This window comes from Chenopodium album, chromosome 10 (assembly GCF_948465745.1).
Source record: "Chenopodium album chromosome 10, dcCheAlbu1.1, whole genome shotgun sequence".
NCBI classification, from domain to species: Eukaryota; Viridiplantae; Streptophyta; class Magnoliopsida; order Caryophyllales; family Amaranthaceae; genus Chenopodium; species Chenopodium album.
In genome coordinates this window covers 389,250-415,963 of record NC_137843.1, presented here as the reverse complement: position 1 = coordinate 415,963, position 26,714 = coordinate 389,250, and the positions used below count along the sequence as shown (strand labels likewise).

The window sequence follows — 26,714 nt, the reverse complement described above, 5'->3', positions numbered from 1 at the left end:
TTGACCACAATGCAGCCAAGTACATAATGAATGGTGACCGGTACCATATGATGTATGTTTGCTACCGTAAAAGATGTATATTTGCTACCGTAAAAGATGTATATTTTGTAAATTTATGTAGATGTAAATTGTTTTGATTGTTTCCTCGTAATACATATTATGTTAAATTTCATTTTACTACCAATATACATATGAACAATATTTTTTTTTAAAAAAAAATAAAAATAAAAGGTATCAAAAAATTTAACCTGTGTATTGCACGGGTCAAATACTTTATAATTTTAAAAAATCAAAATCAAAACGTTGTTTAACAACGTTAGTTCATCATTCCGCCATCAAAGGTGATTCTTTCTCCATTACTACCTTGGAACCGAGCTCCGTAACGCTGATTTATGTCACATTGGTGGAACATTAGTACCTGATTCTTCTCTGAAGCCTTCGTGCCGCAGACAATTTTTTCTCTTTCATCCTTAATTTCACCCAATATCTACGATTTTTGTAGAATTTGTTATATTCACGTGGGAGTACCGTACACCCTATTAACCTAAGGTTAGTTTTTGCTCAAAATAAATACTCGTGCGTATATGGTACACCCGGGTATATATAACTACTTTTCGGGTTTTTCTGGGTTCGTAGTTAAAGTTTGAAACAATTAAATTTAAACCTTTTGGGGAATTTGGTGGTTAATTAATTGTGTTAGTATCTTTAATTGTTTTTAAAGTTTGAGTCTAATATCCCTTGATTGAGATTGTCCAATTAAAATATAATAAAGTATTATTCTAGGATTAAAATCCAATTTATATTTGCTAGAACCACGATTTCGAAAATCTTAAATTTAACGAACATTTTTTTAATTTTTAATTTAAACTGGCTTTAATAATTAAATATGAAGACAATTAAAAAAAAAAAAAAATTTGATTTTCCAAAAATCGGAAAATTTTTTAGAAAAAAGAAAATTACTTTAATAAAGAAAAAAATTATTAAAAGATTTTGACCAAACATTTTTTTTTAAAAAAAAAAAAAAAAAACCAACCAATAAGATTTAAGAATAATGATGAACATACTAGAAACATCCTTCATTCATAATGATCTAGAAAACCAGCATGCTTAATCATAAGCACTTTACATACAGAGTAATAGGGTATTCTATATTTATTCTTTCGGATAGGTAATCTATTGGTTAATTGTTCTGTATATTATTTCGTCTTTCCTGTATTTTTTTTTTTTTTTTTGTAAAGGCCAAATAATACGGAGCATAGTAGTAGTTGTTTCCGTAAAATAAATCATGCAAATATAGTATTTCATGCACACACATTTAAATATGTGATTTTTACATTACCTAAGTTGTTTTATATAACAGATTATTCATATTGATATTATGCCAATGCAGGTTGTATAGGTAAAATCGAAGATGGGAAATTATAACCTTTTTCTCTTTCTGCTGATTTTTCTTTCATTTTCACCAACAAGTCAGTCATGGGGTTGGTTCTCATCTTCTGCAGACGCCCATTCCAGCGAAAACCAATCAGAAAATAAGGATATTGTGTCCAAAGGTTTGGTTGCTGAGTTTTCTGTTGATGCCCTTGATAATCCAAAAGCTGCTGAATTGCTTGAAAATGCCAAGAGAAAGTTGGGAGGGACAAATCCTTGTTGGTTCAGAGCATACCAAGATTTATTTTCGACTTGTTCTGAACTATTTGCTGCAGAAGAAAAGAGAAAAAGGCTTGCTTGGCATCTGAGTGATTGTTTTCAGAAGGATACAGGGAGGACTCCCTTCCCTTCTTGTGCCGGAAAATCTGCCATGGTTGATTGTTTAAGGAAGTTGAATAATGATGATCATAAGACTTACCTTGAATTTTACCTTCAGACGAATTCCATTTGCCATCAGTTACAGTAAGTAGTATACTACTATGATTTATAAATTTAAACCATTTTTATTACCCCTTTTCTCTTTAAAAATTTTGACACATTTGTGCTACAGGTCAAAGGCTTTCAAGTCTCAGCTAGAAGGTTTAGTGAATGACCTGAAAGATTCAGCACTGGTTGCTGAAGACAAATTGAAGAACATTGAAGAAAAATCGGATAATCTTCTGCATAGTTCGAATGGAATACATGAATCTACAACATCGATTGATGCACAAACTCAAGTTGTTGGGGAGACTTTGAAGAAAATGTTTGGATACTTGGGTGCTGTTTTGAATCACTCGAAAGAGCTCAACGAGACAGCTAAGGGAATTGCAATGTCTCAGGTAGAGTTGCTAGAGGGACAGGGACGGATGAAAGACAAATTGGAGGAAGATATGTTGAAAATTCAAGAATCTTATCAGAATTTAGGTGAAGAAATACTTGGTTTACAGAAGAAGACTGTTGATGTCAAGCAGGAGGTGAACAAAGTTGGAGAAGCGATGTCATCAAAGATGCAGAATCTCCAAGGAAAAACTGATGATATTACTAAAATGGCCAAAATTTCTGTAGACAAACAACAAGAGCTTCTTCAAGGTCAATCGATTGCTCTTGAGGGTCTTAAGTCTCTCACTACTTTTTTTATCTCAAGCACTTCAAGAGAGCAGGTAATTAATTTCTATGCAGTCCAAAGAGGAATACAAATATGTGATCTTTGATTGATCTCTTAATGCTATCTTTCTTTTTTTCAGGGTTTCTTTGGAACAACTAGTAGACTTCGCAAATGGGCAACACCAAGAACTATTGAAGCAACAGCAACAACTTCTGCTAGCTAATGACCACTTGGCTAACAACTCAAAATCCATATTAGCAGCTCAGGTGATTGACTTATCAACATACAAGCAATGAAGGTGTAAAAAGTAAGCTGATGTTCGCATCTGTGCAGTAATTGCTCTGTTAATTGACTAATTGCGAGTGTTGTATATGTTTTCCAGGAAGCATTTGAGTCGAAACAAGCAAGCATGTTTGCTGCCATTGATAAGCTCTTTGCCCTGCACAATGCCATGTTGCTCGAGTCAAGGATTATCAAAGCCTTTTTTGTGTACTCCATCTTAGTCCTTGTACTTTACATGCTGACAAGCACAAAGCAAACTTATGGTGTAAGGTGTAGACTTTATATAGGTATGTGCCCAATGATTACTTGCACTGAATCGAATTATAAACTGTCTTTTGATTGATCAGTAGTTTTGCTAGGGAAGATCTGATCATGTTTTAGTTAACTTCAAATTTTATGGATTGTCACTTACAATTCTGGCTCATAACAGGATTGTGCATTGCATTCGCAATAGAATGTGTAATACTGCGTTTTACATCCAACGAGATCGAACAACACATCCATCTAAGGACTGCTGTGAAGCCACTTTTTGGAATTTATTCTGTCATTCAACTTCTATACACCATTTTTACATTTAGGTGTATTTTTAACTCAGATTTTGTTTTTTAAAACAGAGAAGATTATTATTTTTTGGTTATGAAAATTGATATTCGTTTCAATTTTTGTAGGGATTATGAAACATTGAACTATAATATGTTGGTCTCCCTCCTAGACAAGGTAAATGGGATGAAGAAAGGAGATGACTTTTCATGGGAAGACAACGACGATGTGGATAGTGAAGTTGACTGGATATCTTGGGTAGAGGCTGAGTTGCCTGAAGACATAAGTGTTATGGAAGACCCAGATTATATGCTACCAATTATTGCAGGTGAGGAAACGGGTGGGAACTCTGTTGCTATAAGCACAGAAAGAAGATATAACCTTCGTTATCGTCGATAAGCATTTTTGACAAAGAAGATATGGTTATGGTCATCATGGATACATAAACTCAGTATATACATAGAAAATTTTGTACTCAAATCATGATGTCATTACATAGGTAGATTATAATTACATATATAGTACTAGAGGTAAATTTTGATTTATGATCTGTATTAATATTGTGGTGTGAGAAGGATAGAGGTAGCCAACTATGGTTTTCTACACGAATTTGTAAAACTATGACTTATTCTAAACCATTACCCATGAGGGATAAAACAATATGATTATATGACTAGACTACTGTATTCAGAACGAAAATTAACTATTTATGTAAACTAGTCAAGCTATGTGGAAAATTATACTGTATAATATGTACTCATTTCCAACTTAGAAAGTTTTATTACATTTGAGCGTATGTTACAAATTCCTGTAAGTAATATTCCACTTATATCAATTCAAATTTTCCTTAAAGCTCAATCTATCCTCAACTATTTTCCCGTTCCTCATACAATTTTTACTACCAGGAAAGAAGAGAAATGAATTGAATGAAAAAATGCATGTATTATTTACAACCATAAGCCATTTTAAGAAGTTGAAGAATTAGCAATGTGGAAGATCTATAGGTGGAGGCAATACAGAGTACTCTGGCCCTGGTCCGTCTTCAACCATAAACGCAATTTTTAGTCCCCAACCCGTATGAAGCTCCAAATGACAATGCATGAACCATACTCCTGCACTCAAAGTCAATTATTAGTAAATATTGTATGTAAAGTTGATATTGTACTCTTTAACACACCAAACTATTCAATGTCACATATGCTATTACCTGGGTTATCGGCTCTGAATCTGATAGCTGTCCAACCTCCGGTAGGAACTCCTACAGTATTCCTCTCTGGGGGATCAACCAAGTTAAATTTAGCCGGGTCCTTAATGGGATCAAAGTTACCAACCCCGGTACCAACCACAAAGAAGTTGTATCCATGAAGATGGAAAGGATGAGACTCTACTGAAAGCAAATTGGTGTCCTGCAAAACCAGCTCTACTGTAGAGTTGAAAGCAATCTTGCTAATCCTTGGGATTGCTGATTGGACCGTCCTAAGATTAGCAGTCAGTGGAGCTCCAGTGTAGTTAAATGAGGTAGGAGGCTTGTCTGGGAAGTCAGTCCTGAACACTCCGGACATGTTGAAGTAGTGTGCTTGTAAGAGCGCGGTCTTTGGCATGACAAAGGTAACGTTGTTCAATGAGGCCGTAAAACGAGTCCCATTTACACAAGTAGGGCATGGGTTCACCCCTAATCCGATTGTAAAGAAGAGCTTTCGGTCAACTTTCAAAGGTACCTTGGCAGGAAACTGAGGGGTGTTTAGGCTTCTAAGCTTCCTGTTATAGGATAATGCAAACGAGGTGTCATTTGGTGAGGGAAGTTGAGGTAAGGACGGGATGATGGTGTTTGGGACGCCTTTGTATTGGAAGATTGCTGTGGCAGTCTTGTTGTCTACTGGGATGGGTACGTCCATGAAGGTTCTTGTGGCCATAAAGTAACGGTTAGGTTTTTGGTTTGCTCGGACTAACACGTTAGTGGTTTGGCCTGGAGCAATGAGGATGGACTTAGTTGTGAATGGTTTGACATAGACAGCATCTATTTCCACCACAGTCATGGAGTGGCCTGCAATTCCAAAGAATAGCTCATCGTTGAGGGCAGCATTGATGATTCGAAGGAGGTACGTCTTTCCTTGTTCAACCTCCAAGGCATAAGTGTCTACAAACAATTAAAAGGAAGGGATTATCAAAAAAAAAAGATTAATAGTAGTGACTAAGTAGTCATTCACTTGCTAGAATACAAGCTTACTCTTCTCTGAGCAAGGGAATAAAGGTCCTGGCTTTCCATTAATAGTGTGAGCATCTGATATGTTTGGTGGCAAACCCATTTGATCCCCTTGTTTAAGAAGCGTCTCAACATCAGCATTCCACCATTCCCCTGCACAATCAATCACCAAATTAACAAAAGCGCGAATATCTTAAGTCTTAATTAAGTCCCTGACCTAAGTTTAATGATCTCCACCTAAGACCAGGTTTGCTTCCATGAAAGGTTGAGGAAATGGATATGGAGTCCCTTCTTTTGGCATGATGACAATGGCACCATAAACAGTGGCCCTTAGCCATGAAATATGTGCATGCCACCATAGTGTTCCTCTTTGTCCTGTAACATTGAAGTCATAGGTGTAGCTATTCCCGGTCTGAATTGGACATTGAGTTATGTATGCTGGTCCGTCAGCCCAACCATTTCTATATTGTTTCAGTCCATGCCTAGAATTTTTACACAGAAGAAAACCTCAAGCAAAAGAATAAGAAAAAGGGGGCAATAATGCAATATTTTACTTAATGTATACTTGGTATAAACTTACCAGTGAATAGACATGTTATATTGTGCATGGTTAGTAACCTTAACCATAACTCTATCCCCTTCTCTAACATAAATAGTTGGTCCAGGATACATTCCATTCACAGTCACTATAGGCTTTGCATGGCATAGCCTGCTCACATTCTTCACTTGAACCTAAAAACACAATGACAAAAGACTCAAATGTAAACATAATTGATCTTAACATTGCATACACACATGCATATGTAGCAAGGAAGATGGAAATGAGACATTTATAAACTCACGTCAAATTGATACTTCTTCACAGCTGCATCCGATGGGAGGAATTGTATAGCAAGAAAGACAAAAACAAGACATTTATAAACATGGTGAGAAGTATTACTCGAGCTACACGAACCAGCCATTATATTAGCTCAGAGCTAGCTTCTTGATCAATTGAAAGCACGAGAAAGGCAGAGATAAAGAGATAGATGAGTGAGGAGATAGAAGAGTGGAACAAATATATAGGTGTGATGAACGAACAAATAGAGGGAGGTAGAATAAACGAATCAGTTTGTTGAAACACATATAGAGAGTGACTTGGCATGGTGATTGACTGACTTAGAGGTTGAGAAAAGATGAAGCCTATAACAAGTTTATACATATTCATGGCTTTAAGTTAGTACATTTATTTGAGTAAATAAAATAAACAAATGATGTTAGTAGAAATGAGAGGAACTAATTGCCAACCTAGCCTTGTGTTTTCAACTTTGCCGTTAAGGATGTCTTTTGAACAAAAAAATTATATACTCCTTATATTTTTGGTGTAAGTTTTCATCCAATATCCAAGTATGTATTTTCTTTTTGTTTGACTTTAAGTGTCATTCATACGCAGATTCTATAATAAGTTACAAAGTATGAGTATATATTTCATAAACTCATATGCCCATTTAGTGATGGAGAATTGGAGATTCAATAATTGAGAATGTTCACAAGTGAATTTTAATGTAAAAATTAAAAAACAAAGTATTGCAACTTTCGTCTTTTAAATGCTTTTATTAATTAGAAGGTAGGTCACCTCCTTGAAAGCTTGATTGTGCCACAGTGTCCACTCTAGTATTCATCATCGTTTCATCACATTTCATTTTGTCAATAAGCCCAACTTGAAAGAAAAAGTCAAAATGTTGCCATTTTATTGCTTAAAAAAACAAAAAATTTCTATGCTATACAATACTTCACAATGAGGTTTTAACTCTTTTATTTCACCATTTGCTACTATGCTATAATGTCATCAACCTAGCTTCTCCACCCATTTCTAAATAAAATTTTGGAATAAAACCACCTTTGGGCTTGTTTAGGATAACAATATGAAACTTTTTAATTTTGGGTATTACATGGAATATCCACAAAAACTGTCCTATAGACATTCTATTAACTTTACACGAGTAGAGTAAGGCCTTGTTTAGTTCACCTAATTTTTACTTATTTCAGAAAAATAAGTTCAAATTAGGACAAAAAAAATAAGATCAGATCGTTTTATGTGCAGTTTATCTTTAATTTCGTAATTATCGTATATTTAAGGTCAAAGTTTTGTCAAATCTGTCATTTAGATCAGATTAGACCAGACCAGATCAGGTCAAATCAGACCAGACCAAATCATATCAAATAAGCAAAAATAAGGTGAACCAAACAAACCCTAAATTAACCTTGTCAATAAAGAGTAAGAAATTATTTATTTCTTATTATTATTATCATCTTCTATATAGAGTAGATGTACACAATAAAGATGTCAACATTAAGATCTTTAGCATGTGGAATAGCTTTTACTTTGCTCCTTGAGAAGAAAATAAATAGACATTTAATTTTTCAAAATACAGATGTCTTAAGGCTTCTCTACCATTTACAAGTGGAAATTTATAGCGTAGATCACGCTAAAAAAAAAACAAAAAAAAAGAAGTATGCGCAAAGTTTTGCATTATTTATAGCGTGCGTGGATCCGTGATTCTTCCGGACTCCAAAAGCCAAGAGACGACCCATTGACCTTTCGTCATTGACCAACATCCATGCCCCATATTTGTTTCTTTGGATAATCTAGTTACATCAACGTTCAAACAGACCAATCATCACATAATGGAGGATATCGACATAGCTAAAGATCGGACTAAAACGGGCAATGCACCTAAATGAATCTACTAGCATAATGTGTTACTACATGACCTCGGAACAACTATCCAAAGCGCCAAATACAAGTTCATGAAAAACTAACATAATCATGGGCCTCAGAGCAAAGACAGCTCCGACAATAGTAATTTAGCTATTACAATTCTCATACTTTGGGATCTGCTTGAGCAATAAAATGCACCAATAATTTGAGAGCTATATCTCCCAATATGAATGTCACATGCTGTTGTGTCAGGAACTTTAGTTTGGACTTCCATAAATCTATCATTCACTACACGTGACCCACGACAGTACCCAACGCATTTAGTCGGAGAGCCATGTTCCACTTTTTTTTTTTTACCCTAATGAATGTGAAAGTACACCAATCATAGTGTTATGATGAAAGATACTGGAGTGTGAAGCCAAATAAACAACACTGAACATAAAGATGGTACGCGAAACATATTGCACTCCCTTGAGTACATATATGAGAAGATTACAATTCTCCTCTTTTCATATCCTTTTTTTTTTTTGGAGGGGGGGGGGGGGGGGGTGTTGATGAGGAAGGGATTATTTGTATGAGCAAACAATTCGAGTATTTGAGCAACCTCAAACCACCCATTGAAGACCCAGCTCAATCAACATCACACATTATGAAATAGTACCAAGGTCTAATCCTATACAAAAAACAAAGCCTTCCTGATTTACTATGAAACAGAAGGACAACTATTAATCTGGTTGCCAAGAAAGCTTTCTTTCATTATAATCTTAAAAGAGTTAGAAGACTAATCTGATGTCATGAACAAGTATGACAGAGATTTGTTTACATCTTCATACTTTGTCATCGTGAAACCACCACCTAGTCTCCTTCGGAGATCTTCCATTTCTACAGTTCTTCACATAGCGATCATTATCCTCAGGCCTTTCCTGCAAGGTTAAAATTTAAAGTTAGAAGATTTCTCTAATTGTAAGTTGCTGAGTTCAGATTTAGACCAGAAAAGGAATTTAACATAACAAATAGGATTCAAATCGGATGATCATCGCAGAGACAGCATTAGGAGTAGCCTTCCTCTCTTCAATGATACAAATATTACACAAGTACAAAGAGAAACAGATGACACACCTTCACTGTAGAACTTGATAGCATTGAGAGAATGCTAATGCAGATAGAACTCACTGTCATAGCCGGGGACCATGAGTCATACAGAATATCTGCAACAATAACCAAGCCATAATTATAAAATCTTAATAAAGTGCCATCAGGGAAGTAAATCCAAGTGTTAATAAACGGATTTTAAGGAAATCCAAGTGTTTAGAAACGGATTTTAAGAAAATTTAATCAAGTGTTAAACAGAAGGAGCTAGTATGCAGCATGTCATTTTGAAAAATAATTAGCCCCCAGTCACAGATCTGATAACATCAGCAAATCAGTGGGATAAAAAAATTGTATTCTCAGAGCAACATATATAAGAAATTCCTCATTACTGAAAATTTCACCAGGTAACAGATAAAGGGGCATGCCATGGGAGAAGCCATAGGACGTCTGTTCTATGCAAAAATGTAATCAAGCAGATTATACCTAAAGCCATAAGCGCAATTACTGCAAAATGATACTATGAAGCCATTCAAGTGAAAAGAACTATAAGATAAATGGATCAACCCACCCAATGAGACACATAACCTAATCGAGTTGAATGACACATAATTAATTAAAGACCATCTTAACACAGAACATAACAGAATTATGAACTCATAGGAAATAAAAAAGGTTTAACAGTTAAGACTAATCCAGGTGATTACCTATTAAATTTGCAGCATAAAATATCAAATCTAAGTCTTGGTATGGAAAGAACCACAAGCACCAAGTATAAACTTGGTAGAGACAAATATAACACAGTAAGACAAATAAACTAAAGAGTGTTTCAACATAAAACAGCAAGTGATCACACACATGGTCAAGGGATAACTCTACTCAACTTATACCAATAACAGCCAAAGTTGAGATAAAATAAAGCCATTGATAAAACCCGACGGAGCCAGATCGTTCCGAAAACAATATAATGGGACATTCACTGCCATGAGTAGTACAAACAAGTACAAGAGTATGCAGGAATTACAAACGTAACAATTTTGACATTACAAGTGAAAATGAAGAGTTTACCTAAGCATATATGGCCATTACTGTATATATGGGGATGAATTGGCGCCGGGGATAAAAAGATCACCTATACCAACAACAATAAAAACAACAATTTTTTAAAAAAAATTACATATAATTGAAAAAATTTAAAAGAAAAGAAAAGTTAATATGAAAATCAACAAATTGAAAAGAATAGAAAGAGACCTGAGGAGCTTCCATGGGGTAATGCTCAGGAAAATCAACTTGAAGTTGGTATATCTCATTTGCATACAGTGTTCCTGGTGCTCCATTCACTTCAATTATCCACCTTTTTTATTCATAATCCAATCAAATTTAAGAAAGATAAATGAACACCCAGACCCCGAAATCATAAAAGGAATAATACCCAGAATTTAAATTTTGATCATTGGATCAAAACCCTAGAAAAAAAAATTGAAATCAAAATTGAAAAAAGGTAATACCTTTGAAGATTATCAGTGACTTTGTGCTTGAAACCAGTAGGAGGATTGAGCTGCCACTCAGCGAGTTCCTTTTGGAGTCTATTGCTTGCTATTTTGCTAAGTGTCTTTTAAACATCGAAAAAAAAAAAAAAGATCAGTTTTTTTTTCCAGATTAAAAATCCAATATAAATTAAAATTTACAGAAATTGAAATTGGGGTAATTTAAAATCGGATTATAAGAAGGAAGAAGAAGAAGAGGGAAGGAAAAAAACCTTCCGAGAGGTGGCGGAGGAGGTGGTCATCTTGGTTAGCAGCGATTGATTGAGAGAGAAAGAGTAAACGGAGGGGCAGGAAGAAAGAGAGAATTTCAATTGTCGGAGAAATATTATAAAATACAAAATGAAACGAAAGGACTAAGTATTGTGCATCAAAAAAAAAAAAAAAAAGAAAAAAAGGGACTAAGTATTTATTTGTCCCTAATTGTACTACTTGTATGTAATTATGGCCCGATATAGGACAATTTGTATTATACTCTACTCCTGTTGATTTTTGTTAATCAACTTGTATTTTAGTCAACAATTTTCTAATTATTTTTCTTTTTTCTACCTTAAAAGAGGTAAGGAAATCCCCCTACTCCCAAGCATTTTTGTAGTTTGGTGGGGTTCGATTTGTGACCTCAAAGTCACAAGATGGGTTCCCCACCCCACCAAGCTTTGCTTGGTAGTCAATTCTTTGCTTATAAAGCTAAAACTGCAAGTTTATTTGTCATGTATATATTGATTTTTCTATCTCTATACACATAAGTAAAGTCTATTCCATATATCACGACTTTGAAATCAGCTTTAAAAGAGAAACACGAAACAACATTAAAAGCGTAATATTTACATATTATCTTCCATATGGTTCTCTGCCCATGGAAATTAAAATCACACGTTAATTATTCATATACATTACCTTCCGAATCTCTAAAGTCTAAGCACAAAACCAAGTCTATCTCATACATCTTGGAAAAAGGATCATGAACCACATCAGTTGGGACCCAACAACCCTTTAGCAGCCTCAACATTTTTTTTAGCGCACCCTATAAGAGGTGTTTTCCATGTAATATGAACTTCATGATGCTTCTATTATTTGAATTACTTTCAAGAATGTCATCTCCTAATACTCTTCCTCGAGAAAGTAAGACGCAATAAAAGGAAATCAAAGGAGTAAGTATTTTATAGAATTTAGTTTTTATGTTAATGGAAAATTCTCTTTGGTGAACTTCAACTTTTTACTTTTCTAAGTGGTAAACATTCTTAAATTTTATTATCAATGGTAAACTTAACTTTTTGATTACCATTGATAAGTGTTATTTCCTTAACTATAGTTAGTTTTTTATATTTTAATTATATTAAAATTAAAAAAAAAAAAAAAAACACCAACCCCTCCCCCAACCTACTGCCCATCCCCTTCCCCCAACCCAGCGGCCGGAAACCGACGAATCTCCCCGACACCACCCTCTCCCTGTCGGAATCGGCCCCCCTCCCCTAACCCCACCTCGATTCGACCACCCACTCCCTTCTCCTCCCCAGTTCTGGCCTTCCCCTCCCCTTTCCTCCTCGAATTCAGCAACCACAAACCCCATCACCAATGAAATAGCAGTGCTTCTACTGCTGCTCCTCCTTCAATTCGCAAACACACCACCCCACGAGCACTCTCCTCCCACCGCCGGTGATCCCCCCCTCTCTCTCTCTCCTCTAACAAGCAACCGCCGGTGACCCCACATTACCAGCAACATAGCCTTCTTCAACCCTAAGATCGAGCAAAATCAACCCTAAAATCGAGCAAAATAAACCCTAAAGCTTCAAATATTGACGAAACCCATGATTTTGACCTTCATCCCGAAATCCTTATAATATGATGGGAGGAGAGATTGAGGATTTGAGATTACGAGGAGGGGATTTCGGGTCGAATTTGATGGGGGTTTGTTGGTCGAGTTTCTGGGGGTTTTGGGTCGAATTTCAGGGTGTTTTTTGGTCGAATATCTGCCGGCGGTGGTGGGGGAAATGGGAAAGAGAGAGGTGCGGGGTGGGCGACGGTGGGGGAAAGGAGAAAGAGATGAGGTGCGAGAGGTGAGGGAGGCTGGGCGTCGCCGATCGGAGGTGGGGAGGCCAGGCGTTCCGACTGGGGGTTGGCCGCCAGCGTGGGTGGGTGCAGGGGAGGGGGAGCTGGCAGTGGGTGGGGGGAAGGGGTGGTTTAATTTTTTTTTTTAAAATTTTAGTATAATTATTAAATACTTCAAAACCTAACTATAGTTAAATGTTATTGTTAAAAAAATAAAAAATACTAACTATAGTTAAATTTTTTATAAAATATAATAATTAATGGCACCATTAATAATTATAAAAAGTTTAGGAGTACCAAAGATAATTTTAAAAAACTTTGTTTACCACTTAGAATTTTAAAAACTTGGAGTTCACCAAAGAGAATTTCCCTATGTTAATTCTTAATTAAACTATTGTAAATGTGACCTAATATACAATAATTTGTGTTATATTCGATTGATTTTCTTAAACAGTTCATTTATTGATTGTTTAACTTTTCCTTTTACATACTAGATTCACTGTAAATATTTTTTATCTATATATAGGCTAACTATATTAAATTTTGTGCGATAAATTATCTTATAATTATATTTATTCTTTATTTTATCATACGAATGATAGGCTTTATAAATTTCAATTTGTATACTTTTGGATATTGAGTGTCTCTTGATGTTAGAAAAATTGCTTTTGGAATCATAAAAGGCCTACTAATAGGCCTCTAAAGCCCCGAGAATGAATTTGTCTCCATGATATGATTTTTTCAAATGTACTCCGTATATTGTAGTGGTAGCCAAGAGATACAAGGGATTATTTCAATTACCAACTATGCATTTCACGGTCCTATTAGGGCCACATAATAGACAAAATTAAATAAATCAACACCTTTTTTTTTTGGTAAGGAGAAAATTAATTAAACCTCAACCCTAACAGTATCTTGGTTTTGTGTTTACGGGCTAAACACTGTAGAGTAGAGGGGAGAGTAAGGGAATCTCTACCCTCAAACATCCTCATTTGGTAGGATTTGAACTCCATACCTTTAAGATTTTAGGTAAAAAAAACTTGCCAAGTAGCCAACACTTCAATGGTATGTAAAATAAACCCATTGAGTTGTTAACTTGTTGAAATACTTACAAAAATACTAAGTACGGAGTAGCAAACTAAAAACATCGGCATCTATACTTGAAACAAATTTCAAATATTATCTTCAACCTAATGAGAGAAAGGACCTTGTCAAATCAGCAACTAGCATATGTCCACTTTATGCCCACTTCTATCTTAAATGCGAAATACACATACCATCATATATATTCAAAATTCCAAATGCATAATATTATACCATGATATAGATTATAGAATATTCTAGGATACATAAATTTGATACATTGAACATAATAACTCGACGAATACTAGTGCATGAAGAATATGGTATCAATCTAATCCCAACCTGGGATTCCAAGCACCAAATCCAGCCATAGACACAACTTGCTTTAGGTTCAAGTGATGTGAAGGCTAAAGCATATATACTTCATACATGAGGAGCTTATTTGTCTACAAAAGGTTAGAGAAGCTTTTTAGTTGTAGGAGAATAAATGAAAATCAGGGCAGCAAATTCACAATCACGACTGAGAACTCTTCGGCAAGTAGCAAGTAGCAAGTGTTTTACCAGTAATCACTAACACTAATAACATGAACTTCAGTCCATTGTCAAACCAGAAAGATCAAACTTACCCTCCATTTTCAACGACACAAATTTATGATCTCTCAACATAACAGTAACATAATCATCAGAGGTCAAAAGATTTACAGGAATCACATAAATGGCAGGATCCTTAGCACAATACTCAGTAAGAGAACTTTTCACTGAAGATGTAAAATAATAGTCAAGTGTGCCACATAGTGACTTTATGCAGTGACCAGTGAAGTAAACAACTTAGCCTGATTTAGATTTGTCGCCCTGTGAAGTAGTGTCTTCAAGTTAGCAGTGACATATTTTGCATACAAGATATACAGTAAGCAGGAATTTGCTAACGTTTGTTGAAGAAGTGGACTTCTCTGTGTTATAGCTTTTGAATGTTGTTTTAGGTTCTTATTGGTATCAATTATCCCCTCTTCTGCTGGCTTGTGATATTCAGTAATATGTAAGATGTGGACTTCTCTCGATTATAACTGGCTAAGTTGTTCTTGTAGCCTGCATCAACTTCAAAAGAAAAGTCTCATTTTGAAGAATTGACGCCATGAGTGATAAATTAAATTAGTTGAAACCATGCATTACCTTAGTTGTTGGCAATCAGACAATGTGGAAGAACTTTATAGGGATTAAGTATGCCATTCGGGTCCATTAACCTCTTGATAGAAACCATTAGTTGTACCTGTGTGAAATTTGCCAGATTTCAGACTAAAATAGGGAAATATGATGTATGAGAAAGGCAAGAAATGGGAGCATACAGTTGACATGAAAACTATCCAACAGGTTTATCTGTCCTGTTTCAGTTACCATAAAATTCAAGTTTGCAGAATGGGTATCTTATCAACCACAAAATCAAATGCATATCCGAGTGATATACGGATATCAGAAACAAGCCATGATTCAATGCAAATTGTTAGTAGAAAATATACTGTGAAAAAAAAAAAAAGAAAAGAGAGAAGACATGCAAGCAAGCTAAGGACCTGAAATTTGTAATGGAGAAACATTTTAACAGAACATTTTTTATCCAATTCTCCTTGGGGAGGGGGAGCAGCTTGCAAAGAAAAAAAATAATGCAAATGATAAAGTCAACCATTACCACTTCAGGCGACTTGCTGTAGTAGAGTTTATTTGCTTTCATCAATCCAATCCCATGCTCAGCGCTGATACTCCCACGATGCTTAGATGTCCACTCATAGACAAAGGGCTCAATTTGTGCTAAAATCTGCAACACTCACACTTATTTGAGGAACAGTATTCAGCATGCTGTTCAACCCATCCCAAAAGATAGAAGAACTTACATCATCATCATACTGAGGAGATGTTATATTGAGGTGCAAGTTGCTGTCTCCCAGGTGGCCGTACCCCACAACTTTGACAGGATTACCTACAAACGGGGCCAAGCTAATGCTAAGACTGAAATCTGGGAGAGCTAGATTCCCACATCTTACCAATTTGGTTAAACAAGAGAAACTCCAAATTGGTTTGATGACCACAATGAAGTGCAGATACATGACATAATTAAATTGGTCCAGCAATTACATAATCCTTTTTGTTTTTTTTTTTTTTTTTTTTTTTCCCATTTTCTCAATGTAATTTGTACCATATCTTCCACTCTTCCAGTTTAGTCAAAAATAATGATTCACATGGATATTGTACCTTTTCTTGAGCATCTTCATGGGTTTCACTGAAACCTACTTAGACATAGGGTAATTCAAATTTTGGAAAACATGTCACCATAACATTGTAATTTACAGACTTTCCAGAGTATGAACACCCTGTTCCCTTCCCCCCCCCCCCCCCCCCCCCCCAAAAAAAAAAAAAAAAAAAAAAAAAAAAAAAAAAAAAACACCCCAAACACAAATATGGGTGACGAACCTCACTCTAACCAAACTTCTCTCAGGTTGCTCCATACGGCTGTAAGTCATAAACATTTCCTCCTCACTTTAAGCATCATGATAGGCTGCTCATCCATCATAGAGAAAGGCCTCCCTATGAAAGAAATGCTTTCTTATCCATAATTCCATATCTCCATCTGGTAATATGCCCACTACTCCAGAAATGACACTAAATAATGAATCATAGTACCTAACCTAAGGCTAAAAGAAAACAAAGAAAAGCATGATACACCAAGATGCAAAGAAAACAGAGGGCTTTACCTAGGCGTGCTCGCATTTCGTCAACAAGATCATACATTTTCTCCAAAGGTAAAGACAAATCATACTTGTATACAGCCCCAAACTTCATCAACGCTTCTGGTATACCCTGCAAATATAGTAAAAAAATCTGATGCTACAAGCCCAATGAAATAAAAGAATATGAATGGCAAGATCCAACGACATATATAATGCAAGACACCCATAATACAAGGAAATAAGCAGAAATGGAAAAGGTTAGGTGAAAAGTGCAACGAATTATGTACAAAAACATTATGAGAACATATAAGAAAGTAGGCATGAATTTCATGGCAACAAATAAGAGAATTGAATACAACTAGCAAGGTTATGGCTTGTTCTTACACAATTTGTGACTCAATCTGCAGCATATGAAATCAGAATCTAAAATAGAAAGATGGATAGTTGTCGTAATAGGGGGACCAAGAATCCCAGAATTAGAAATAATGCACTAGTGAAGATAAATCTTAGCTATATGAATACACAATGGATTCCCTCTTAGAATTCATGATTTGTGGAAAAAGACATATAAAATGGGCAATCATCATTACATATTATGGGAAAAACAAAAGAAAGGTTAAGGTTGAAACCTCACGGATACGCCAAAATGAAGATACTTGATTAATGTCTTGTGCAACCACACCATCTAATATTAAACCACTTTCCATCAAGCCAAACAAGAACGTCTCAAGCCTCTCTCTGGATACATAACCATCATCAAATTTCAGATCTATGAATTACTAAACATTATTTATAACAATATCCTGTTGGCAACCAATAAAACAATATGTAAGCAAACTACACATACTTTTCTTTCAAGTTAGCAAGATGGGCCTCAGTTAGGAGTCAGGCTAGAGAAAAGGAGACCAGCTCAAACAGAAAACCTAGCAACACAGAGAGAGAGAGAGAGAGAGAGAGAGAGGGGGGGGGGGGGGGAGTCTATGCTTGGTACAGCCCTTAGCTACTTGATCAAAGATAAATATACAAGTATATATGTGTTATAAATCTTATAAGTACCCCCAATCTAGATATCGTTGATGGAAGAGAAACACCGACATTAAAACATGCCAACTGTTGTGTGCCTTGTTAGACACAAGACAGCAGCAAACCAACAACTGATTTAATAACTTCAGATACATACCTATCATAAGATTCATCACTCCCTGTGGTCTCAATCAGAACATAGAAGTTGTGCACTGCAGGAGGCAATGGATTTCTAACACCTTCTAGATTATTCAACACCTGTAACAGAATCAGCCAGGTCATTCTGTAATGTTCATTGAAATTAGTCATCAAGGTAGAAATAAGTCATCAAATACCTAACTGAATATTAATAAAAATGACAAACAAACTAGTGTATTCTCCAAAAAATAAAAAATAAAATAAAATTATAAAGAGACTAGAGAAACCTGAAGTTTTATATGGTTATATAGCAAGCTAGAATAATATGAAGAGAATGCCAGTAATCCAGTATGCCACAAAGGTAGAAATTAGTCATCAAAACCCTAACTGGATGTTTGAATGGGAAGGAAAGAATAGAATAAATTGAACTTTTTTCATACTTTACTATAGCCGCTATAATGCAAGGACAGGAGTTAACTACAGTAGTATATTTGTCTCTGAAATAAGGGGAGTAGCAATATATGTGACAGAGTTGTGCTTGTGCATCCAAAGAAAGTATTGAAGAAATTATCAGGAGAGTCATTTGCAAGAGAGAAAGACACGTTCCCCACACAATTATGTTCTAGACATTCTGAAATGCCTAAAACTCGCGTTAAAAAAGAAAACAAATTACCAAAACAAATAGAACCAATCATTGATGGTTTAACCACAGAATCCCCAGTTATACTTTAAAATAACAAAATTTTGTGGAAGCAATTGCAAGATATGTTATAATGTTAGGGCATAGAACGTTTAAGTGACCAAAAATACCATCACAAGTTACGTTCTAGGCTTCTAGCACCTACACATCAGTTAACAAACTAAATGATTTAATTTCCGAATTTTCAAATTTAGCTATTTGAATAAAACTTAGACACCATAGACACAAATCTGCTTAACAAATCTTGCTTTATTTTAACATAAGGTAGCAGTGCAGCCAGAGATGCAATGTTCAAAAATCAATTTTTCAGATATCAAGCATGTGTATGTGGATTCGCAACACAATGCAGCTTAAAACCATATCTATCAAGAAAAAGCTTACCGCGTCCATTGCATGACTATCCAAGAACTCGAACGCTGATAAGACCTCACCAAGTTTCCTTCTGGCTTTAAATAAAAGTTTCTGTAAGAATTACATAGGAAAGATTAATTGGTTTAAATAAAAGTTTCTCCATGGTAACAGACTTTATTTTCTGTAGACACGGGAAAATAAATAACCACCTCAGAGACTTGACTGGACCCAGAAGTTAAATGATTAAAGGCAAGGTTCAAACCATCTTTAACTCAAATTTTTAGATTCCAGATAGAGTAATAACTACATGCCAGAAAACATACTCTTGAGTTTACAGTGTAGTAGGCTTGGGATGCAAGTTTCAAGGCACTATGTTTATACTAGATAGTATATGTAGTAGAAGACTCAAAATATATTAGTTGATCAAGTTAAGCAGATAAGTGCACAAATACAAATATGGTTTTCATTCCATTCACCTTTCTGGGCAACAGATGAAATTTCCAGTTAGAGAATCCACACACTGAATCCTACAAGTTGGTTAACACTTGGATTGGTTTGCTGAACAAGCAAGACTCAAAGGAAACATTCTCACAAGCTATCATAACAGGTCTGCTCAATGTTGTGAAGCAAATGAAGATAAAAGATGAAAGTTGCATAACCCTTTAAATCTGTGATGGAGAGACAAAACATTCCATAACCCTTTGAATCTCCGATGGAGAGACAAAACTCTTAACTCTGAATATAAGTTTATTTCTAAATTCTCCAGTGGTGTGGACCTATGGATCTCTTTTTTTGTAGCCAAAAACAATACATTTTCTCACTCTCAATAGGAATAAGGAAACATTTAAATCTAGGATTAGATAATTAACTCAACTTGGAGTCCAAACTAAGCCTTTATTGAAAATAAACTCTCCACCAGGTTCCAAGCTACAGCATAAATCTATTCGGTGGCACCACTGGATACTGACTGTTCACAGTAAGAAAATTTCACTGTTCACTACTCAGACTTAAAATAAGAACACAACTTATGATCATACATAAATATGATAGGCATTACATGCTGGATACTAGCAAGGTACCTGACAGCTGAGATAGTCTTTACATGCCAAAAAGGCAAGGTTAGTAGCAGACAGCTTTGGGGGAGTAAGAATGGAAACTTTAGTCACAATACCAAGTGATCCTTCACTTCCTGCAACCAGAGAAGCATATATACATTACTATCGGGGGCGAAGATTGCATGTTATCATTCACTTACTTAAGACTTGCAAAAAAAAAAAAAAAAAAAAAAAAAAAAAACAACAACAAAATCAAAGTTTAGTCACATACCTATAAACAAATGCTTCAAGTCATACCCAGTGTTATCTTTGCGTAAGGTACCCAGCATGTCCATCACAGTACCATTGGCTGAAACAGCTTCAAGGCCTACAGAAGAATTCTCATGTAACTGCTGTACTAGTAGCTGATAAAATCATTTCTGATGTCAAAATGAAAAAAAAAAAAAAGCAACCTAAAATTGAAAAAGCTTCTCATTAAACAGTGTATAAATTTTTCTTTAACAACTTAAAACCCAATTGAGTAGTGGTGTGTCTAAAGAAATAACCTACACAAATAAAGTACTCTACATATGTTTTTCTTGTTTATCTTGCATAAAGTCACATCGAGAAGGCTAGTCACATAATGCCACTTCAGTTCATCACGGTAGCTTACTCAAAAGAAATGACATACGAACAGCAATAGGGTCAGTGTACATGCACAGAGACATATGATGATATGAGTAAGGCCATTCACCTTGGTCTTTCATTTATAAATTACCAATGACAAACCTACTTCCCTGTGTGAAATGGCATGTGCCTTTAGCCAACCAACATGTTTTTTGCCTTTTTGGCCTTGGAATACTACCCAGCACTATAGGTCTCCAAGCTATATCCAATGATGTGCCTCTTCATACATAGAAGGTGGTTAGCAGCAATTACAATTGGGCATTTTGCAAGGTAAACCACATAATGTCTCTTGGTCTGTCACAGTTGCCAATGCTCTCATCCTTATCCATGCTTAGCTGTTGTCTACCAACATGCCAATGGCAGATATCAGGCAGTTACTTGGATAAGCCACACACTAAAGCAAAAAGAGATGTCTCCTTAGGGGCATTGCTCCACAAAGTCCATGCTTTTCACAATAAACCAGATTCAGCAGAATGTGGACCACGCATATATGTGGTCTACACGCACACATGTGTAGCCTTGCCATCCATAGGCGAAGAACATGAAGCAGTACTGTCAACACAAGGCAACAAAGATACAAGCTATCACATGCATTAAGCTTAAAGTAAAATCAGTCTAGCCATGCACAAGGTTCCAATCCATCCTAGTCCTACCTAATGTTTGTCCTGAGTCAATCTTCCCATAACTCCCCACCTGTCTCTAGACTTAATCAGTCACTCTTTCTCACTTGTAGACTAAGAACGCCAATAATTATTTCATCTGAGAGTCAATCTAAGCATTTTTATTTCAGCTAAAAAAATTGTTTGAAAGTTGCATCAGAGTACTAGTCTATGTCTAACCTCCATTTGAAGTTCATCATTCATTACAATGAAGAAATTCAAAGACAAGCATCCTATTTGATTTTCCATTTATCAGATATAGATACAACTCATCCAAGCAAACAATAAATATGTAGGCTTGAAACACCACTATTTTACATTTCTTTTGCTTATAGCTTAAATTTTATGATATTGTCATTTAAATAATTTTAAACATCTGCAAAGGTATTACATGTTAACATAATTAATACATGGAATTTGGGATAAGGGAAACCTAAATGCAAAGATACACTACCTAAAACATTTCCATGCAAAGATCCGTAACGAACCAAGCGTAAGCCACCAGCATTGGTAGAAACATTTCCACCTATCTGACAGCTTCCTTTGGCTCCCAAATCAAGAGGCATCACAAATCTAAAGAATAAAAAAATTCAGCATAAGTATTACATACAACAACATCTGAAATAGCACTGCAAAAAAAAAAAAAACCTTGAAGTAAGGATTATACTACTTTTCTAAAGCTGTCACTTTAGTATCACACAATCATACATACTAATATACAATAGACATTTGGAAATGCAAGATAAAAGAGCATAAGTATTCATAAAAGAACAAGTTGATACAATATTTGAACACATAATAGAATAATAAAACCGAAAGATCTTTCACAACCTCAAATTATCAAATTTCATATCGCGCTCATTTTTATATGACCTAGTAGCACAGTTAGGCACTTAAGATACCATACATATGAAACACGAATTAACATAACAGAGCTTACCCTTCATTGTCCAAAAAATATTCCAGATTTTCCAATATGCATCCTGCTTCGCAAACCAGTATACCACTGACCTAAAAAATACTACAAGTTTTTACAATTGGAAGTTGGAAGCATTACAAAAATGGAGCTAAAATACTCTTATGATCTTATCTAATCATTCATTTTAGAAGGCATACCAAAGTTAATGAATAGCACAGGGTTACTCATCATCCATTGATAGAGGGAAAATGATAAATATGAAGAACAAAAGCTATAAGGTCTGTTAAGACTATATGTCCCTTTTGCCACTAATTCCATAAAATCTATAAGAGTTCAAACAGTTACCTACAACTTTTGCAAGCATTCCTACATGATTTTTAGAGTAGTTAACTACTACTACATGATAGGCTAACTAAGTATGATAGAAGGCATACCTTATCGAAAGATATGATCTTGTTCATTTGACTCACGTTGACAATAACCTACAAAAGAAAAAGAAGGGAAGCAATCATTCCACATATTAAAGTTGATTTTTTATTCTTTACAGCTTAAAAGGACCAGCATACGTAGATATAAACTAACTCAATTGGTAAGGTCTGTAAGGAATGGTATCCAAGACCTTGATACATTATATTATATACTCCCTCCGTCCCATAATTTCGTGCCTTGTATTCCTTTTTGGGTGTCCCAAAATGTTGTGCGTGTTTCTAAAAATAACCTATAATCATTACTTACTTTTTTTTTCTTTTCCATACAAAATGCACATATACCCAAAAAATCATTACTTTTTCTCTTTTTCATACAATATTCTTTACTTTTTATTATTCCCATACAAGATTCTCTAGTTTTTATATTTTCAATAGAATATTCCTCTAGTTCCACCATTCTCCATAATTACCGTGTTTTTTGAGAAATAGGCACCAAATTATGGGACGGAGGGAGTATATATGGTTTTGCCTTTATAGCTCCATACAGACCAAAAACAAGGACTCAAGTACTAACTCTGCTAAGGACAGTTTAACAAAGTCCAGAAACACAGAGACAACTGTATAAATCATGTATTAACAGCTTAAACAGCGTCATTATGAAATCAGAATTTGGTTCAATCAAGCTACAATCAACTGCTCAAATCTGCAGCACATATTACCAGGACTGGCACACACAACAAAATTTTCTAACAGTCGTTGCCAGTGGGATGTGAAAATGTTGTGTTTGACATAAAGCACACAGCCTACAAGTCAATACTTTGACAAAATGATGGATTAAACAAAATAATGATAACACACAAGTAACATTTTCATATATTTTACAGCGTTTATTAAAAGAATAGTTCCTTGCCTCCTTGGCATAATTAAAAGGGTTAACATCCTAGTACCTTTAAAAAATATTATTTTACCTCATCAAAGACAGGCACACTTCCACCAACAAGACCAGTATTACCCCCTTGAGGGACGATAGCCAAATGTCTAGAGTTGCAATATCTCATTATATGAGAAACCTGGAAAGTGAAACAAAATAGCATGAGTAGAATCATCATAATCCATTTCTCACAATAACCTGGAAAGCTCTTTGGGGCTTTGGGCATATATATGAGTCTTAAAGCTTCATTTTCTTATGAACAACTTAGTTATAATTCATTTGTATGGGTACAAAACAAAGAATCATAGTTTTACTTAAATGGTGAACAGTTTTATCTATAGAACCTAGTGTTCCACGGAGATTGAATCCTATTTCCATTTTGACAATGAACCAGAAGTATCCACAATCCACATTACAAGTACCACTTTGATGAGCAAATGATTCTTCCATGCCGAGACCATGATTCATAACATAGTTGCTTTCTTAAGTTGGCACTAGAATTAGACAAGAAAAAATGGACAATTACCTCTTCAGTGGTCCTGGGTAGTAGCATAAGCTTGCTTGAGCCTTGGTACTTATGCATCCAATCTGAGTTTGCAGGCTGAAGCCTATCTGGGTCTTGTATTACATTGTTCTCCCCCAAAATACTCTTAAAGTAGGTGATATCCTTGGTATTTATTTCTGAGAATGATGCACTTCTCTCAACTGGTGCAGATCCATAAAATCTTACCGGAAGATTTGAGCTTCTAAGAAAAGTACCCTGATGAAGCACTCTGCGATCTATCAATATGTTGTGTAATTGCTGAAAACTCTGCCTCTGTTGTTCAGTGAATGAGCTTAATGGTGTGAAACTTCTACCAAAGTTAAACATAGAGCCTGTAAAAGTTTGATGTCATCTTATGAAAGTGCATACAAAATGTTATTTATGCTAAGTGGAATGAATGATCCACCAAGGTACTTCTTCTACTATGAGTCTATGATGATATTTATCCACTAAAAACCCCACATCTTCATTATACAAAACCTCTACTAAGGTAGAAGCATGTGTTGCCCATTGAGTGCAAAAAGAGCAACAACAACAAAGCCTTATGGACATGAATTGAAATTAAGAAAAGAGCAACAATCATTAAAATTCAAACCGGTGTAGCATCAAACCATTTAGAAGATCAGCACTAAGTCATATTAGTAAAAGCCCGGAATCTTTTGGCCTGTTAGGCATTTCCCTTGTCCTTGTCATATTGGCAATGAAAGCAAGTACCATTTACAAAAATTACTCCCTCCAATCCTCAATGCCTCTCTTTTTAATTTGTGGAATAAAGTTGGCTATTATGGATCACCCTCCATTTAACAATACCTTTTAATAGTCATACAAGTGTTTCAAATATTGGTATACATTATACAATACTTCATCCTTCGTATTAATTAATAAAAAGTTTGACAAACACAACACCTAGAGTGGAGTTGTGGACAATGAAGGTCAACTTGCTTAATTGATCAAAAGTATCGAGGGCAAAACCCGAGACATGAAATCGAATCTCGTCCACACCACTGCCTAACCATAAAACGCAGACCCTTGACCCTCTTCTTACCCGCCCTCTTTTTTCCCCTCTTTTCTCCAATAGTTGCTACTGAATTTAAACATCATAATTCCAAAAAACACACAAAATTAATTGAGTAAGCGATAAATTAAAGAATAATCATTGTTATACTACTTGATTTCAGTTCAAAATTTGAATCATTTCAACAAAAATTGATTAGCAAAATATAATTTCACAATTTTGAGCAATTTGAACAGCAATAGTAGGAAAAGAAGCAAGGATCAATGGAGAGAGAAGAAACCTGAAACGGAAGATCGGGAGTTGGGAAGTAAAGAACGATGATTGGAGGAAAGAGGCCTTGAAGAAGCACGCCATTGCCATAGCAGCGCGTAAGCTCGTCGTTTCTCCATTTTCTGTCACTTGTATTATTAGCGTTGCGTTGATAATGAAACACGGCACCTGCTGAGCTGCCTGCATGAGTCATATGACTGTTTTTTTGAATAATTTTGATGCAATCACTCATTTGAGTTGTTTTCAAAAAAAAAAAAAAAACTCATTTGAGTATTTGACTATGTGACTAATGTGAGTAATACTCTTACATTGGTGTTTTGGTAGGAAATGATAATACGGAGTATAAGGGCCTTTCAGTTGAGCTCCAATCATTTCAATTCATTTCAGTTCCTAATTTCCTTCCCTCATAAACAATTCATTTCATCTCTATTCAGTTCAGTTCAGCTCAAATCACTTCATTTTAGTTATTTTCAATAAATCGGAACATACCCTAAGATACTCCAAATTTGACAACTTACTCACTAGTCACTTCGTTGTGATTACTTCTCATTTTACACTAGTTAATATATTATTTTAATCAATATGTAAAAATTATTAAACCTTCATATTACGACAGTATAAATTGAAACGAATTTAATGAGATTCACAAATTATATTTTCCTTAGAAGGTTTTGCGTGAGACTGGGCTCATCGAGAGTCTAATATGTCTAACAATAATATTCTAATGTATGACATTAATAATTTAATATCTGACATTAATAATCTAGTGAATTGCTATTGGTCGCTCCCATTTTACATAGTAACGCTCCCATTTTAATTTCAATTGACAAAGATGCCCTTTATGCAAGTTGTAATATTTAAAAAGGATTTTGTTCCCTTCAAGCACATTTTACATACTAACGGTCCCCTCAAAGTAGTACACCGTGAATCCCGAGCCCACCACATCGGTCCCCACAACCTTCAAACCAAATCAGTCCCCACGACCACCTTAAATCTTTTTTTAAAAAAAAATTAATCATCAAGTTTTTTCCGACGGGTCTTGGATGATGGACGACTGGAACATTCGTACGCCGGAGAATGCATCGGAACATTCTGTAATTTTTTTTTAATTTTCTGATAATGGGACATCCGCCCAAAATTTCCGGATGTCCCATGGTGGATCCGCCTGAAATTTCCGGATCCACCATGGAACATCCGGAAATTTTAGGCGGAAGTATAGATTCGCCCAAAATTTCCGGATGTTCCATGGTGGATCCGGAAATTTTAGGCGGATCCACCATGGGACATCCAGA

The 26,714-nt window shown here is 35.3% G+C and overlaps 3 protein-coding genes and 1 pseudogene across 5 annotated transcripts; 1 reads left to right on the top strand and 3 right to left on the bottom strand.

Annotated features, from left to right (window-relative positions):
* The first annotated feature begins 1,391 nt into the window (after positions 1–1,391).
* Positions 1,392–3,864, top strand: LOC145561802 (protein GAMETE EXPRESSED 1-like; annotated as a pseudogene). Its single transcript, XR_014094224.1, has 6 exons — positions 1,392–1,893; positions 1,982–2,570; positions 2,655–2,781; positions 2,898–3,084; positions 3,228–3,375; positions 3,466–3,864. The product of XR_014094224.1 is annotated as a protein GAMETE EXPRESSED 1-like (transcript).
* A 233-nt stretch (positions 3,865–4,097) lies between these two features.
* LOC145561803 (laccase-11-like) lies at positions 4,098–6,933 on the bottom strand. Its single transcript, XM_081621912.1, has 6 exons — positions 6,383–6,933; positions 6,121–6,272; positions 5,778–6,022; positions 5,565–5,693; positions 4,545–5,474; positions 4,098–4,449 (listed from the first exon to the last, which is right to left on the bottom strand). The coding sequence occupies exons 1-6, from the start codon at positions 6,500–6,502 to the stop codon at positions 4,319–4,321; spliced, it is 1,707 nt and encodes a 568-aa protein (XP_081478038.1). The 5' UTR covers positions 6,503–6,933; the 3' UTR covers positions 4,098–4,318.
* A 1,938-nt stretch (positions 6,934–8,871) lies between these two features.
* Positions 8,872–11,250, bottom strand: LOC145561804 (putative ubiquitin-conjugating enzyme E2 16). The gene is made up of 6 exons (XM_081621913.1): positions 11,090–11,250; positions 10,839–10,942; positions 10,582–10,684; positions 10,399–10,462; positions 9,361–9,449; positions 8,872–9,164 (listed from the first exon to the last, which is right to left on the bottom strand). The coding sequence occupies exons 1-6, from the start codon at positions 11,117–11,119 to the stop codon at positions 9,069–9,071; spliced, it is 486 nt and encodes a 161-aa protein (XP_081478039.1). The 5' UTR covers positions 11,120–11,250; the 3' UTR covers positions 8,872–9,068.
* Positions 11,251–14,225: 2,975 nt separating this feature from the next.
* LOC145561801 (D-2-hydroxyglutarate dehydrogenase, mitochondrial-like) lies at positions 14,226–25,611 on the bottom strand. 2 transcript variants are annotated; one of them, XM_081621910.1, is made up of 16 exons: positions 25,433–25,611; positions 24,120–24,469; positions 23,631–23,732; positions 22,669–22,716; positions 22,256–22,326; positions 21,770–21,888; positions 20,262–20,357; positions 20,015–20,124; positions 18,966–19,046; positions 17,904–18,004; positions 17,353–17,461; positions 16,748–16,853; positions 15,890–15,975; positions 15,688–15,813; positions 15,177–15,273; positions 14,226–15,101 (listed from the first exon to the last, which is right to left on the bottom strand). In XM_081621910.1, the coding sequence occupies exons 1-15, from the start codon at positions 25,539–25,541 to the stop codon at positions 15,178–15,180; spliced, it is 1,710 nt and encodes a 569-aa protein (XP_081478036.1). In that variant the 5' UTR covers positions 25,542–25,611; the 3' UTR covers positions 14,226–15,101; position 15,177. The 2 variants fall into 2 exon arrangements, with proteins under 2 accessions (XP_081478036.1, XP_081478035.1); XM_081621909.1 differs by having other exon boundaries at positions 14,226–15,092.
* Positions 25,612–26,714: the final 1,103 nt, after the last annotated feature.

Coding starts and splice junctions, on each gene's coding strand:
- LOC145561803 (XM_081621912.1), bottom strand. CDS start 6,502: ATGGCTGGTTCGTGTAGCTCGAGTAATACTTCTCACCATGTTTATAAA. Junction 5,475..5,564: donor ATTCCCTTGCTCAGAGAAGA/GTAAGCTTGTAT, acceptor AATTGTTTGTAG/ACACTTATGCCTTGGAGGTT. Junction 4,450..4,544: donor ATTCAGAGCCGATAACCCAG/GTAATAGCATAT, acceptor CTTTGAGTGCAG/GAGTATGGTTCATGCATTGT.
- LOC145561804 (XM_081621913.1), bottom strand. CDS start 11,119: ATGACCACCTCCTCCGCCACCTCTCGGAAG. Junction 10,463..10,581: donor ACCCCATGGAAGCTCCTCAG/GTCTCTTTCTAT, acceptor TTGTTGGTATAG/GTGATCTTTTTATCCCCGGC. Junction 9,165..9,360: donor TATCAAGTTCTACAGTGAAG/GTGTGTCATCTG, acceptor TTAACCTTGCAG/GAAAGGCCTGAGGATAATGA.
- LOC145561801 (XM_081621910.1), bottom strand. CDS start 25,541: ATGGAGAAACGACGAGCTTACGCGCTGCTATGGCAATGGCGTGCTTCT. Junction 20,358..21,769: donor TTTGCATGGAAATGTTTTAG/GTAGTGTATCTT, acceptor ATTCTTCTGTAG/GCCTTGAAGCTGTTTCAGCC. Junction 18,005..18,965: donor ATAGTCATGCAATGGACGCG/GTAAGCTTTTTC, acceptor ATTCTGTTACAG/GTGTTGAATAATCTAGAAGG.